Genomic DNA, 14427 nt, shown 5'->3' with positions numbered 1-14427 from the left:
TAAGTCTTGAAGTTGGTTAGTGTCAATCATCCAACTCTGCTCTTCTCCTTTCATATTGTGTTGGCTATTTTGGGTCTTTTGCCTCACCATATAAACTTTAGAATCAGTTTGTCGATATCCACAATATACTTGCTGGGATTTTGATTGGGATTGCACTGAATCTATAGATCTAGTTGCAAAGAACTGACACCTTGACAATATTGAATCTTCCTATCCATGAACATGGAATATCCCTCCATTTATTCGGCTCTTTGGTTTCATTCATCACAGTTTTGTAGTTTTCTTCATAAAGATCTTGTATTTACTTTGTTAGATTTATACCCAAGTATTTCACTTTTGGGGGTGCATGTGAATGGAATTGCGTTTTTAATTTCAAATTCTACTTGTTCATTGCTGGTATATAGTAAAGCAATTGACTTTTGTATATTAACCTTGTATCCTGTAGCTTTGCTATAATCGCTTATTAGTTCCTGGGGGTTTTTGTTGATTCTTTTGAATATTCTACATAGATAATCAGGTCATCTGCAGACAAAGACAGCTTTTTATCTTCTTTCCAAATCTATATACATTTACTTTCCTTTTCTTGCCTTATTGCATTAGCCAGGACTTCCAGTGCAATCTTGAAAAGGAGTGGTGAGAGGGGACAGACTTGCCTTGTACCTCATCTTAGTGGGAAAGCTTCAAGTTTCTCACCAATGGGTATGATGTTATTATATGGCTTTTTTGTAGATATTCTTTATCAAGTTGAGAAAATTCCCTTCTATTCCTAGTTTACTGAGAGTTTTCATCATGAATGAGTGTTGGATTTTTGTCAAATGCTTTTTCTGCATCTATTGATATAATCATTTGATTTTTCTTTTTTAGTCTGTTGATGTGATAGATTACATTACTTGAGACAATTTATTTTTATGCTTGCATTATTTCCATGAGATTACCACCATGAACTGTCCTAATTTCCTGAGTTATAGCATAATTTCAGAGTATAGTGCATCTAAAACTCAACTATAGGAAGCAGATGTAGGGAAGGAGAGTGAGACAGGTCCCAGGAATTCTACTTGTGGGGGCAGTCTTGAGGCTAACTAGAGAAGATAAAATACCTTATGTCTCTATGCTGAGCCTAGAGGGAACCAACAAGCACAGAGCAGAAGACAAAGTGGTATGTTACAGGCTGGAAGGATAAGAAATCAAGATGTTAAAGTTGAAGATGGTAATGCAGAAAGTCAGAAGGACAAGGCAAGTGGTCCAAATCTGATATGAAGTTACTGCTTAAGACATTTTCCACATGGCATCTATAAGGTTTATGAAATTAGTACATTGCAAAAAGAAGTGTTTTTAAATTTTTTAGGAATTCTTAACTCTAGTACAAGATAGGTGGTTAATGTCTCAAATGTGATCTATTTTAAAATTCATCGTGTTTCAGTATAAAATTATTGACGGGGGCTGGCCCAGTGGCGCAGCAGTTAAGTGTGCATGGTCCACTTCGGCGACCCAGAGTTCACCGGTTCGCATCCCGGGTGCGGACATGGCACCGCTTGGCAAGCCATGCTGTGGTAGGCATCCCACATATAGAGTAGAGGAAGATGGGCATGGATGTTAGCTCAGGGCCACTTTTCCTCAGCAAAAAGAGGAGGATGGGCAGCAGTTAGCTCAGGGCTAATCTTCCTCAAAAAGAAAAAAAAATTATTGACAAAATATTATTGAAGTAATAGTAGTATGGGGCTTTAAAAAATGTGCTTAATTAGAATGGTTCCTATTTTAGTCAAGACTATTTTGACTGTGAAACTAATAAGGGAGAGAATACATGTAGTAGGCTCCCAGGTCTGAGCTCCGTTAAGAAATTTTATTTTATTTTATTTTTTTTGAGGAAGATAAACCCTGAGCTAACTACTGCCAATCCTCTTCATTTTGCTGAGGAAGACTGGCCCTGAGCTAACATCCATGTCCATCTTCCTCTGCTTTACATGTGGGATGCCTACCACAGCATGGCTTTTGCCAAGTGGTGCTATGTCTGCACTCGGGATCTGAACCGGCGAATCCTGGGCCGCCGAGAAATGGAAAGTGCACACCTAACTTCTGTGCCACCGGGCCTGCCCCAGGAAATTTTATTTTAAATGACTACGACAGTTCATTGTTTGGCATAGTCACCCTTACATGCTACTGTCTCACAAACCCGTACTCTTCTTCCCATGTAAAAAATTCCTAAAATACTCTCAAATATCCCATGTGAAATTAGAAAACTATGCTTGGGGGGCCGGCCTGGTGCTGCAGCGGTTCAGTTCGCACGTGCCGCTTCTAGGCGGCCCGGGGTTCGCCGGTTCGGATCCCGGGTGCGGACATGGCACAGCTTGGCAGCCATACTGTGGTAGGCACCCCACGTATAAAGTAGAGGAAGATGGGCACGATGTTAGCTCAGGGCCAGGCTTCCTCAGCAAAAAAGAGGAGGACTGGCAGTAAATAGCTCAGGGCTAATCTTCCTCAAAAAAAAAAAAAAAAAAGAAAAAAAGAAAACTATTCTTGGTACCATTAAAAAACTGAGTTTATCAGGGTACAATTTGTGTAAGTAAAATCATAAAGTTGGTTTTGGAAAAGTTGAGTTTCAGATGTCAAGAAAATGTTAAGAATATGTACCCTGGGCTCTAGTTTTAGATTTAGATATGATATTTATTAGCAGAGAAACATAGTTGATAACTGAAGTGAGTCATAAGAAGAATAGAGACAGAGATCTCAGTGAGTGAGAGATTTAAACAAATATTGGAAGACCCAAAGTTAGAGGAATAGTCACTGACTTGGCAGAGCTGAGGAAGCAACTAAGGGCCTGCAGAGAAGAATGTCAGTGAAAACAAAGCAGTCGCCCTCAGACCTGCTGAGTGCTTTAGGACTGGCAGCACCAGATGCTGAGGAAGGCAGGGTGAGGAAGGAACTGAAAACTGGGCATTCAGTGGAACGTATATACCTAGAGCAGTTGGCCACTGGGACCCCTCTGCTACTCCACATAGCCAGGATGCTCTCCTTCAGTCCATAGTCTATTTTCTGGAGAAATTAAGCTGCAATGGCTCTGGACTTTGGGGCTTCAGGCACAGAGAGATAGAGGTTTAAAAATGATGGAATTAAGGGAAAATATGCAATCTGAATAATGGAACTCTCAGCTCTCTTCCCGTGCCCTACTCCCAGAAAGCCAGAGCCAGGATTAAACCTCACAGGGTAAGAGATTGGCGGATTCTTCCGTTTGTAAAACTGAAATGCCCTTTAGAAAACATAGTTAATATAGTGGCCCAAAGAATGCACTTCACAGACTTCACAGACCAGGCAGGGTAATTGACTGGAGGCCCAGGTGTTGGGCTTTGAAATTCATCACTGCTCTTGCATCAAGACCACACCTCCCACAGGCTATTCCTTGCCCATGATTGAGTGTAGTCAGGATACTAAGGCAGACTCATTCCAGGGAAACAAAGAATTCCATTGTCTGCTGACTTTGGAATTTAAGGATGCCCTGATGGCTTTGACAAACTTTCCGTAGGCTGCATGCCATCCTAAGATGCTTCCACTTCCACCCAACCTTCTTTCTCTCTCCTCTTCACTAAACCTCAGACTTGCATTGCTATCGGACTGCTTTCCCAGCCTTCTCCTGCTCCCTCCCTATTTCCTTTCATACAGGCATTATTTTTTTTTTTTAAAGATTGGCACCTGAGTTAACAAGTGTTGCCAATCTTTTTTTTTTTCCCTTCTCCTTCCTCTCCCCAAAGCTCCCCAATACATAGTTGTATATTCTAGGTGCAGGTCCTTCTGGTCGTGCTATGTGGGACACCATCTCAGCATGGCCTGATGAGCGGTGCCATGTCGGCACCCAGAATCTGAACCAGTGAATACCCCAGGCCACCAAAGCAGAGCACGCGAACCCAACAACTTGGCCATGGGGCCGGCCCGCATGGAGCAGGCATTCACATTTAATCCTGTTTCGGTGTCTCCTTCTCAGAAGACCAAATCTAAAACTAGTGGCACTGAGAGTGATACAAGAAAACAGAGGGTAAGACGGGGATTTGGGACTGGCTCACTTACTGCTTGACAGGCAGAGGATGCTGTCCTGATTGGTAGATGTGGCACCAACAGAACTTGGCCCAGCGTGGCAGTTCAATTGTTAAAGATTTCACTTGTTAATTGTTAAAGATGTTGACCTCAGAAAATGTTCTGGTGGAGGAGAATACTGTGGAAGAAGCCATGATGTGGGCATTTGGAAAATATGGGGTTATTGCTAAATTGTATTGACACCTTGCATAAGGATAATGAGAGACTGAGAACAGTTAACAAGCACTTAATATCTAAGAGTGAAAACCAGAGAATCTTGGTGGTAGCCTCTAAAGAGCCCTCCTATAATGGTAGTGGAAGGGCAGACACAACAGAACAGTAGGCCGAAGACCTGATCGTGAGAGTTACAGAGCTCCAGAGGCCTTTGAATGCTCGGTCCATTCAGGTCTGTTATGTGAAGGGCAGGGCCCTGACAGGGACAATTGGAGATCCTGAAAACTGTGACAGGACATCTGGATGGATGCACCTGAGGATGCTGACTCTACAAGTCCACCTGGACTCTCTGGGCATGCAGAGGCAGCCCACTTCTAGCTCTAGTAAGTGCTAGAGCATTCACTGTCCTGGAAGATGCTGCAGAGGCGTCTCCCCAACAAGGCAACAGGCTCCCTGCCCCGGAGCTGCCCCCACCTCCTCTCCTGGTGCCAGGCCAATTAATGAGGGTGCTGTTCAACATCTATAACAAAAAAAGGCAAGAACAGGGGCCGGCATGGTGGCATAGTGGTTAAGTTTGTGCACTCTGCTGTGGCAGCCAGGGGTTTGCAGGTTCAGATCCCAGATGTGGACCTACACACTGCTCAACAAGCCATGCTGTGGTGGCATCCCACATACAAAAGAGAGGAAGATTGGGACAGATGTTAGCTCAGGGACAATCTTCCTCAAGCAAAAAGAGGAAGATAGGCTACAGATGTTAGCTCAGGGTCAATCTTCTGCACTAAAAAAAACCGAAACAAATGAGAACAGAGGAGTAGGAGGCTGAGGACAATTAACCCAATAGAAAGCACAATTCTTTGCTCATTTCTCAGGCTTGAACCAGTAATCATTGACCAAAGAGCTGACTGGGTTCCCAGGAGGAAGGACCCTGAAATAACAGTCCAAGTATATATCATGACGGTATCTCCAGGCTTCCCGCAAAGGGATCTCTGGCCACTTATACAGGTTACTGTATGCTGTGGAAAAGGAAATAACCAGACATTTTGAGGTCTGAGTTGACATTGATTCCCAGAATGGGATCTATGCTTAAAGTCCCAATCACACTGGGCCCAATGTGCCCACAGACTCCCCTGCCCCACAGAGATAATTTTCCCAGTCCCTGAGCACATAATTGAAATAGATATACTTGGCAGTTGATATTAACTTCCACACTGGGCCCTCATTGCTGAAGGAAAAGCTATCATGTTGGGGAAGACAAAATGGAAACTTTAGAAACTGTGTCCTCTCACCCAAGGCCAAAATTATAAAACAAAACAATTTTGTAACCCAAGGAAGACAGAGAGATTAGTCCCACAACCAAAGAACTAACAGATGCAAAGGAGCTGGTGCCCATCATAGCTCTGATTAATTTGCCAGTCTGGCCCCTGCAAAAACTGGATGCACCTCGGAGAAAGACTGTAGGCTACCACAGACATAACCAGTTAGTGGCCCCAACTGCAGCTGCTTTGCCAGATGTGGTAAAACTGCTAGAGCAGACTAATAAGTCTTCAGGTGTAGGATATGCAGCCGTTGATTTGGAGAATGCATTATTTCCATTCCACTTAGAAAAGAGGATCAAGAAAGGCTTGCACTTTCCAGTTTTAGCTCCAATGTATAAGTGCTTGGAAGTCATCAGTCCTATCATCACAACAAGAAAAAAGGTGGATCACCTGAAAGTCAGTGACTCTTCTTGACTCATTAGAGAACTGAGTTTGCAGGGCAAACTTCCACCTTGAAATCTACATAAACAGACAAATCCAGATGGTCACTGAGAACTGCTTGTCTGGAACTGAAGCTGCTGGAAACATAAACTAGTAGGAACACTTAATTGGTAATTTTGGTGAATTACTGGAGGGAAAATAGGCAAGTACATTATGAAAGTTGGAGACTTCAACACCCCCCTGTCAGTAATTGATAGACCAAACAGGCAGAAAAATCAGTAAAGATATAGTTGACCTGAACAGCACTATCAATCAACTTAGTCTATTGACATTTATAGAATATTCCATCCAACAACAGTAGAATACAGATTCTTCTCAAGCTCATGTCTTATATTCACCAAGATGGACCACATTCTGGCCTCCTGTTAGACTCTCAGCTTCATGAGGACAGGGTCTGAGTTTGTAATTCTTACTGTGGCATCCTAGCACAATGCCTGACACACAGGAGGTGCTTGATGAATAATTTCTGAATAAATGAATGAATTGTAAAATTAGGCGACAAGACAAGGAAACTAGTCAGGATGGGAGTAGCAGCAAGACATAGTCTGACATAAATAATCATTTCTGACGCAAGCCTATAACCAATACATAGCTCCCCTGGCCCCCTCATTTTTGCCCATCCCAATCCTTCCCATGTCGAGGACCTGAGTGCTTTAGCCCACATGGATCAGCCTCTTTTAAAAACTTGTGAAGCGTTTATTATCTGTTTCTCATTTTGGCGTTTAATCGTACATTGCCTTGAATTGTAACTGTTTCATATATACACTTCTCATATGAGCTTCCAGAGTTTGGGATCATATCTCATCAAATCATCTGTAATATAAAAATAATTTGTATTCCAGTAGTTTATTTGTAAGCTAACTTCTTTTAGGACTTAGAGTGCATTTCCCCATTAAAACAATATTAAAAAGGGGTTAGATTCTCTTTAACATCTATAAAAATGTACTTAACGGTGATACAACTGAACCATATCACTACGATAGGCTAAGCTTGGAAGCCTCAGAGCAAGGGTTCATGCAGCAAAATCTGAAGGGCTTCCATCAGTCCCTGATTATCCCTTCAAAAGCTTTCATGCTTGAGCAGTGGTTTATTTCATAAGGTTTTAGATATTTTCTATAAAGTAACTCATTTTAGCCTCTTATATTTGCAGGGCTTTCATTGATTTTTTTCTGGAGCAAGTTCGTACTTGAGGGAGGGGGACTGAAACTCATTGATGATGCCAGTGCATAATTTTCAAAGACAAATAATGCCTGCCTGAGCTATCACCCGATTACGTTTGAACAGGGATGTTAATCAAATATGCATGGTGGAGGATTGTCACTTCCAAGGCATTTGTTTTATCACTGGTGTTATTTTTAGAGACCAGAACTTGCTCTGTTTCAGCTGACCTAATTATCCTGTTGATACAATTTTTTAAATTCTAGAAATTATTAACAAGTACCTAAGAATAAGTAAAGTTTTTAGAGAATTAGCTGTGTTTCAAGAGGAGGCTATGAGCTCTAAAATATCCTGCAGTTTAGCTTTGTGGAGATTTAAATCAGCTGCTTCCGTTTTTCTTTGTTTCTTTTAATAGAGTCAGTGACCTAGATCATGACCAAGAAGAGTTGTATAGAATTCAACTTGGAGATTTTTTTATTTAATGTGTAAGAATATGAGAAATAATTGAAGGCACTGAAAATGATCAGTTATTAGTTTGGGGACTAAAATTTTAAACCAAATTGGTGTACTGCCTTGTCACTCTGGCACTTCGCTAACTCTCTTCTTTACTCAGCTTCAGCTGTTTGTGATGAGGGGTATCTGGATGGAGGTCTTAGTTTCCGGAACTGCCTTGCTCTGCGATATTCTCACAATTCCCCTGGTTATCAACCTTATTGCCTGTTCTACCACTGCACTTCTGTTTCACTGGTAGCAATCGTGCGAACACACACAGAATAACTGTTGAGCACGTGTGGCCTTTTGAGTCAGATAACCTGTGTTCTAATTACAGATCCACCATTTATTAGCTGTGCATCTTTGGCCCAGTTATTTAACCTATCAGATGCAATTTTCTCAACAGTAAAATGGAAATAAATATATTAGCCATCTCAAGGGCTGTAATAAGGATTAAATCAAATACTCTATGGAAACCACTTAGCACAGGATGTGGCATGTTGTTAGGGTTCAAGAAATCTTGTAATTATTATTACTACTATTACTTGAAAGGTACATATTATAACATTATGAAATCACAAATTGTTATGAGGTAGAAGGCATTCACCTGTGAAGAAATTGTTGGTCATTGCTTACTGTTGTTTAGAACATGAGTACATGTAAAACTTTGCTATTTATACTTTCAGGAATCCTTAAATACATTACTTAAACAGCTAGAAAAAGAAAAGAGGAGTCTTGAAAATCAAGTGAAAAACTATGCACTGAGACTGGAACAAGAGTCAAAGGTTTGTTTTTCTTCTATACTAAGAAATTCCTTTGAAACTGCCATAATTTTTAGTATGTTATCTACAAACCTACTATATAATTATTACAAAATAGTTACAAAACTATTTCCTACACTATTTTTTAGAAAACAAGATTGAGACTTAGTAAAAGTCTTGCTAGTATTGTCAATCTCCTCTCATGCTGGATTCTTCACTTTGGTATCTTCCGTATAGGCGTACCACAAGACCAACAATGAACGCCGTATATACCTAGCTGAGATGTCTCAGGTAACATTTTTTATTTTTTACTTCCAAATTCTAAGAGTTTCCTTTTACTTTATGTTTTTCACTTTTCTAGGTTTTTGATTGGTTTGGGTTAGTAGAGAAACAGATGTTGGAATTATGGGAGAAAAGGTACCAAGTTTCTGAATATGGAGGGTGAAAAGGAAAGTACATAACTTTTATGAAAAGGTAAAAAGGAGGTAAAAGTTTCCCAAATTAAGACAATTTTTTGCATACTTGTTTCCTTAGTTATGCTTTTAGTTTGATCTGTGATTGCTAGAATTCAAACAAATAAGCAGTTATCCCTCTGCTATCATGAAATTCAAGGCGCTTCACTTCATAATTATGTGTGTTGAGGTCTAAGATAGAGCATTGCTATTGCTAGAACAAGTGTACTTACAAATGACAGGACAGGAATGTGAACAGTAAATTATGAAAGATGTTGCACATATTTTCCACAGTTTTTCATTTGCCTTTCAGTTTTATTTATGATGTTGATATTAATAGAGTTTTTGTTTCAATGTTGTCAGAGCTATCTTTTATTTATGGCCTCTGATGTCATAGTTTAAAAGACTATCTGCATCTTAATGTTTCACAACATTCATCACATCTCTTTTAGTACTTATATTGCTTAATATTTGACATTTAAATATTTAGTCCTTATTAACTTCATTTTCGTATGTGTTTTAAGATTAGGATACGAGTTCAGTTTTCAATGTGCATTATCCAAATGGACGTGTCCAAAGATCAGTTGGATATGTGAATCTCAGAAAAAAAAAGATAAAGATTGGAGATATAAATTTGGAAATTATTAGCATATAGATAGTAAATCACGCCATGTGAATGAATGAAATATATCAGGGAGAATACACAGGGTGAAAAGAAAAGATAGTCTAGGATATAGCTCTGAAGAGTTTCAACAGTGATAGTCAAGGGAAGAAGAGCCAAAAAGAGGGTGGGAGTCCTTAGGACATAGCCAGGTGAGGCAAAGAGGTAGAGGACCTCGAGGGCTGGGTTTGTCATAAAGGTAATCTGCTAATCACTGATCCAGAGTATCCATTGAATCAACAAAAGGATTGAGAGCGAGTGAGTTAGGTTTGAGAATTGGAGCTGACAAAGGAAGTATAGAACAATTTGAGAATGGAAGTCAGGGCAATAGTGGGTAATGGGAGGCTTGGACTTCTAGTGCTAAGGTGAGTAGGAAATTGAGACAAGATAGGGTCACTCCTTGTGGTCTCTTACCCATAATATGGACAATTAATTCAAGCTTTATGGTCCCAGGTCCTTGGCTGGAAGCACTGCTTCCTCCTGCAGTGCAGGCACCCTCATCCCTTTCCTCAGACCATGTGCTCCACTTGGAATGTGCTGCTTCTCATACACGCCAGTTCTGTTTCCTTCAAGGGTCCAGCACAAATGCTGCCTCCTTTATGAAGCCGTGATGTGATGAAAGGCCACAGACTTTGGAGTCATTGCAAATTTGGATTTGAATCCCAGCTTTGTATTTACTGCAGTGTGACCTTTTTGTGCTTTAGTTTCTTTCCTCCTCTGTATCAGGGAAATAATAGCAGTATCTTGCAGGGGGGTTGTGAATGTTTAGAGATTATATGTATGTAAAGTGCTGAGTGAAATGCCCGGCACGTAATAGGTTCCAAATTCCAGTAAATGGTGGACAGTATCTTCCTGTTTTTCTTTCCTGATCTCCCTAGCCCCTCTCACTGTGACAGGGATGTCAGAATTTCTACTTGCCTTAGCCTTCCTCCTTTGTTTTGATTAGCTGAAAAATTCATGTAGGTGGAATAGTTCCTACCCTGATTATACAGGATCACTGAACATTTAATCAAAGCCTATTTTAACAGCTTCCCAGGAAGATGTTAATCCTGTTCCCCAGTATAAATGTTAATAAGGATTTTCACTCTAGAGTGAATTGTTCATCTTTATAGTCAAAGATGGTTCTGACCATGTGGATACATGGTGACTGGAAAGGTCAATGGATGATTTGCAGTTCTTTCCACGCTGAATGCATGAATAATTGATTCTTTGGTAGATAACTAGAGCTATTTGCTGAGTCTGCTCTTTATACTTCTGCTGTCTTCACTGTTTTGACTGAAACTGAGTTTCTACATCTCCGGATTCTTCTATTTTACACAGTGTGCATAAAGTACAGACGTTATTTTTAAAGAATATTCAGGTAGTGCATTACTTAAAAGTCAGACAGAAAGACTGACTAGAGCTTCTTGCAACACATAATAAACACAACTTCTATTCCCATAAATATAGAATTTTAGCAATGGATCTGAAAGTTTGTTGAATATATTGCTTTGGTTTACAGATAAGGAAACTGAGGCCATTTTGTTTTCGTTGTTAGTTAATTCTAGACGTGGTAAAGCATCTTATGATGCTCGTTATTCTCCTTCCCTGGAGCTTCCTTAAAATCCATTGATTTTATTTCCATCCTCTGAAGAACACAGAACAATTCTACACTCCCCTTCTATATGACAACTTTTCAAAGAATTAAAAGTAACTCTCAGTCTTCCTATAGTTTTTTTTTTTTCTGAACTAAAATATTAAGTTACATTAGCCATTCCTCATAACAGGTTCCAGACTATCCAGCTATTTCTGCTGCCTTTTTTGACAACTCTTATTTTGGTATTGTTCATTTAAAAGTAGAGGTCCCCAGCTTTAAATCTAGACTTAAGATATAATCTCAACAGCATAGCTGTTAACATCTTGTCCTCACCATACTCATTTTTCTTCTCTGCTGCCCAAGCGATCATTCCGAAATACAGACATTATGGTGTTGTTCCTCATTTAAAACCTTCAGTGACTTTGCATTGTAAAAGGATCTCAGCAAAGCTCTTTGGTGTGTTCTTCAAGGTCCTCTCTGACACCAGTGCCTGCCTCTTCAGCCTTGTCCCTACTCACAGCCTGTACTCCAGCTAGACCAACAATATGCGCAATTCTTAGGTCTATCACGGTACTTTATACCCTAGGCTCTTGCTGCTCCTTCTGCCTGGAATGTCCTTTCTCTAGTTCTTCATTGGCTACTCTTCCATGTGGAGCCCCCTATAGCCTGAATTTGTTGTATGCTTACAAAGCACCTATGCAGACCTCTGCCAAGGCAGTGAATTGTACAATCTATTTGTTTTGCTGTTTCCCCAATAGATTGTAAGAACCATGATTTGTCTTCGTACCCCAGTGCCTCATCTAGTGGTGACACATAGTAGATACTCAATAACATTTGCTGAGTAGATAAATGAGCAAATTCCATCTTCTTGTCCAACGTGCCCAAAGTTATCACTCTTAGCCGGTGATCTAGCATTTTACTTCACAAAAAAAAGAGAGTTCATCAGGTGTGAAATCCAACTATCTTCCCTTTTACCTTCAAATGTGTCTATATCTTTATCCACCATTCCTGTTCCCCATCCTGTCTTAAAGAAAAAGCAGCCCAAACTTCTTCCCAAGTCTATCTACTGCCTTTAGGACTCAGTTAATAATTATTTCCTCTTATATTTTTAATCTCTCTTCTGTTGGCTGTGGCTTAGCCCTTTACAACATGCTCATTTCTTCCACCAAAACAAAATGAAAACAAACTTTTATTTTACTCTGACTATCCTCATAAAATTACTACCTTAGCTTTCTTTTTCTCAGCCAAACTTCGTGAAAGAGTGGCTATACTCACTGCCTTTGCTTTTCCCTCCTTCTGACCCCACCATTGGACCCTGACACAGTTTAGCTTTTAATAGCCAAATACATTGACTCCCTTCAAGCCTCCTGGTAGTAGACAACTCTGAGGCATTCCATAGTCTAACTATGCTCACTTTTTAAAATATTCCCCCCTCTTGACTTTCATAACAGTATTTTTTCCTGGGCTTTTCCATTGTTTAGATGATGGCCTTATCTATCTTGACTGATTCTCCTATCCCTTAAAAGTTGCTTTCCCAAGTTTATATCATCAACTCTCTTATTTCTCTGTGTGCTCTCAATGAATGATCTCAGTTACTTGTGGCTTCAATTGCCATCTCTAAGGTCATCAGCCTCAATTGCTCCTGAATTGCAGATTATATTTACACCACCCACAAGCAGTCTCTACTTCTGTCTCCTGGAAGAATTTCAAAATAGACAAACATGAAAATATGATCTTGTCTTTCCATTTCAACATATCTACATTTTCTATTGTCTTATCTACCTTAATGACAGAGTCCAAGTATTATTTATATTTAGTGTCTATTACAAAATCCTTAATAATCTATACCATGTAGACGATATGATTTTCACAGTTCCCTCTATATTTATTTTTAAAATGGTATGGAGTGTGAGCTTGCGATAGAGGGGTTTCTACTATCTTTAGAAGCCTCATACTGCTGGAGAGGGCCAGAATTTCCCATTATTTTTAGCTTCTCTTATACGTGCTACTAACGGACTTGGTTAACAGTTAATTGAGAATTGATTGTTCCTCTTATCTCTGAAATCAATCATGAAATAAGAGGATGAATGCTTAAATGTTTGTATTTCAGGTCTCTGGCTCATACCAAATGTCTAAAAGACAACAGAAGGATCAACTGCCTAGAATGAAGCAGAATCTCGTGAAAACGTAAGTCTAACTGTATCTTTCCTTTCTAATTAGTTATATTTGAAAGTGAGTGGTACTGACAAAACAGGTGTCCATTATATTTTGGAAGTTGAACATCTAGATTTTATAGCAACGATATAAAGTAGCAGATGGTAAGAGAACTTAAAGAAGTTTGTCCTCTCCTTTCGCTATTTATATACATTTTATAGATCACAGGAACATTTTTTGTCCTCCAACATGAAAAGTTTACATTTTCTAAGGTAAAACAATACTGTACCCAAGGAGAGCTTAAAACTACACCATTAACAACAATATAAATACAATTAAATTATCAGCCTTAACCGTTTTAGTGAGGAAATAAATGTAGATGATAGTGCAGTTTAAACTATGTTTTTCTATGTAAACAAAAACAATTTAAGATGAATAAAGAACAGAGGAACGTTTTATGGGTCTAGGAGGTTATATCTACACACAGTTGTTCCTGGTCCTGTATTAAGTACAGAAGAATTACTCAGGCATTCCCTGTCTTATAAAATTTATCCCATGTACGGGAATATATTCATATATAACTTAATATAAAAAAAGTAAACCAAGACATAAATTATCTATAAATCAGAATCCTTTTCAAATACAGGCACTCAAGGGGTATGCAAGATAGTAAGTTTCTTTGGTGGAAATTCATGGGATAACAACATTTTGTCCAATATTTGGCTAGATGGATAAGAGTACTGTTCCTTGAGTAGTCATAATACTTTAAATTATAATTATCTTTGTACATTTTCATCAATGGAAATATAATGTAGTTAAAACATTAAAGTACATTTTGGAAAAGGACTTCCCTTTGAAAACTATTATACCTCTGTGTTGCGGGCCCCAAGACCACTCCCACATTCAGTGATTCCCTAGAATGACTCATGGGACTCAGAATATATTTGTGATGTGGCTAAAATTTATTACAATAAAAGGATATGAAGGAAAAGGTCTATGGGATGAAGTCTGGAGGAAAGTTGGTGCAAGCTTCTAAAAGTCCCCTGTGGAGTCACAGAGACACGCTTAATTTCTCCAGCAATGAGTTGCGACAACACTTGTGACAACGTGTGAAGTTTACCTTCCAGAGAAACTCATTAGATATTTAGTGCTCAATGTTTTTACTGAGGACTGATCATGG

The 14427-nt window shown here is 39.4% G+C and overlaps 1 protein-coding gene across 7 annotated transcripts in view; it reads left to right on the top strand.

Moving 5' to 3' along the window:
* The window catches only part of CCDC169 (coiled-coil domain containing 169), a 97997-nt gene that overhangs the window by 37386 nt on the left and 46184 nt on the right, over positions 1–14427 (top strand). For all 7 annotated transcript variants that reach the window (XM_070578018.1, XM_070578023.1, XM_070578019.1 and 4 more), the window contains 3 exons: positions 8330–8428; positions 8642–8695; positions 13204–13280. In XM_070578018.1, the coding sequence (XP_070434119.1) occupies positions 8330–8428; positions 8642–8695; positions 13204–13280 (230 nt within the window). The remainder of the gene's footprint in view (positions 1–8329; positions 8429–8641; positions 8696–13203; positions 13281–14427) is intronic.

This window comes from Equus przewalskii, chromosome 16, assembly GCF_037783145.1.
Source record: "Equus przewalskii isolate Varuska chromosome 16, EquPr2, whole genome shotgun sequence".
Taxonomy (NCBI): domain Eukaryota; kingdom Metazoa; phylum Chordata; class Mammalia; order Perissodactyla; family Equidae; genus Equus; species Equus przewalskii.
This window is presented reverse-complemented; position numbering and strand designations above follow the sequence as displayed.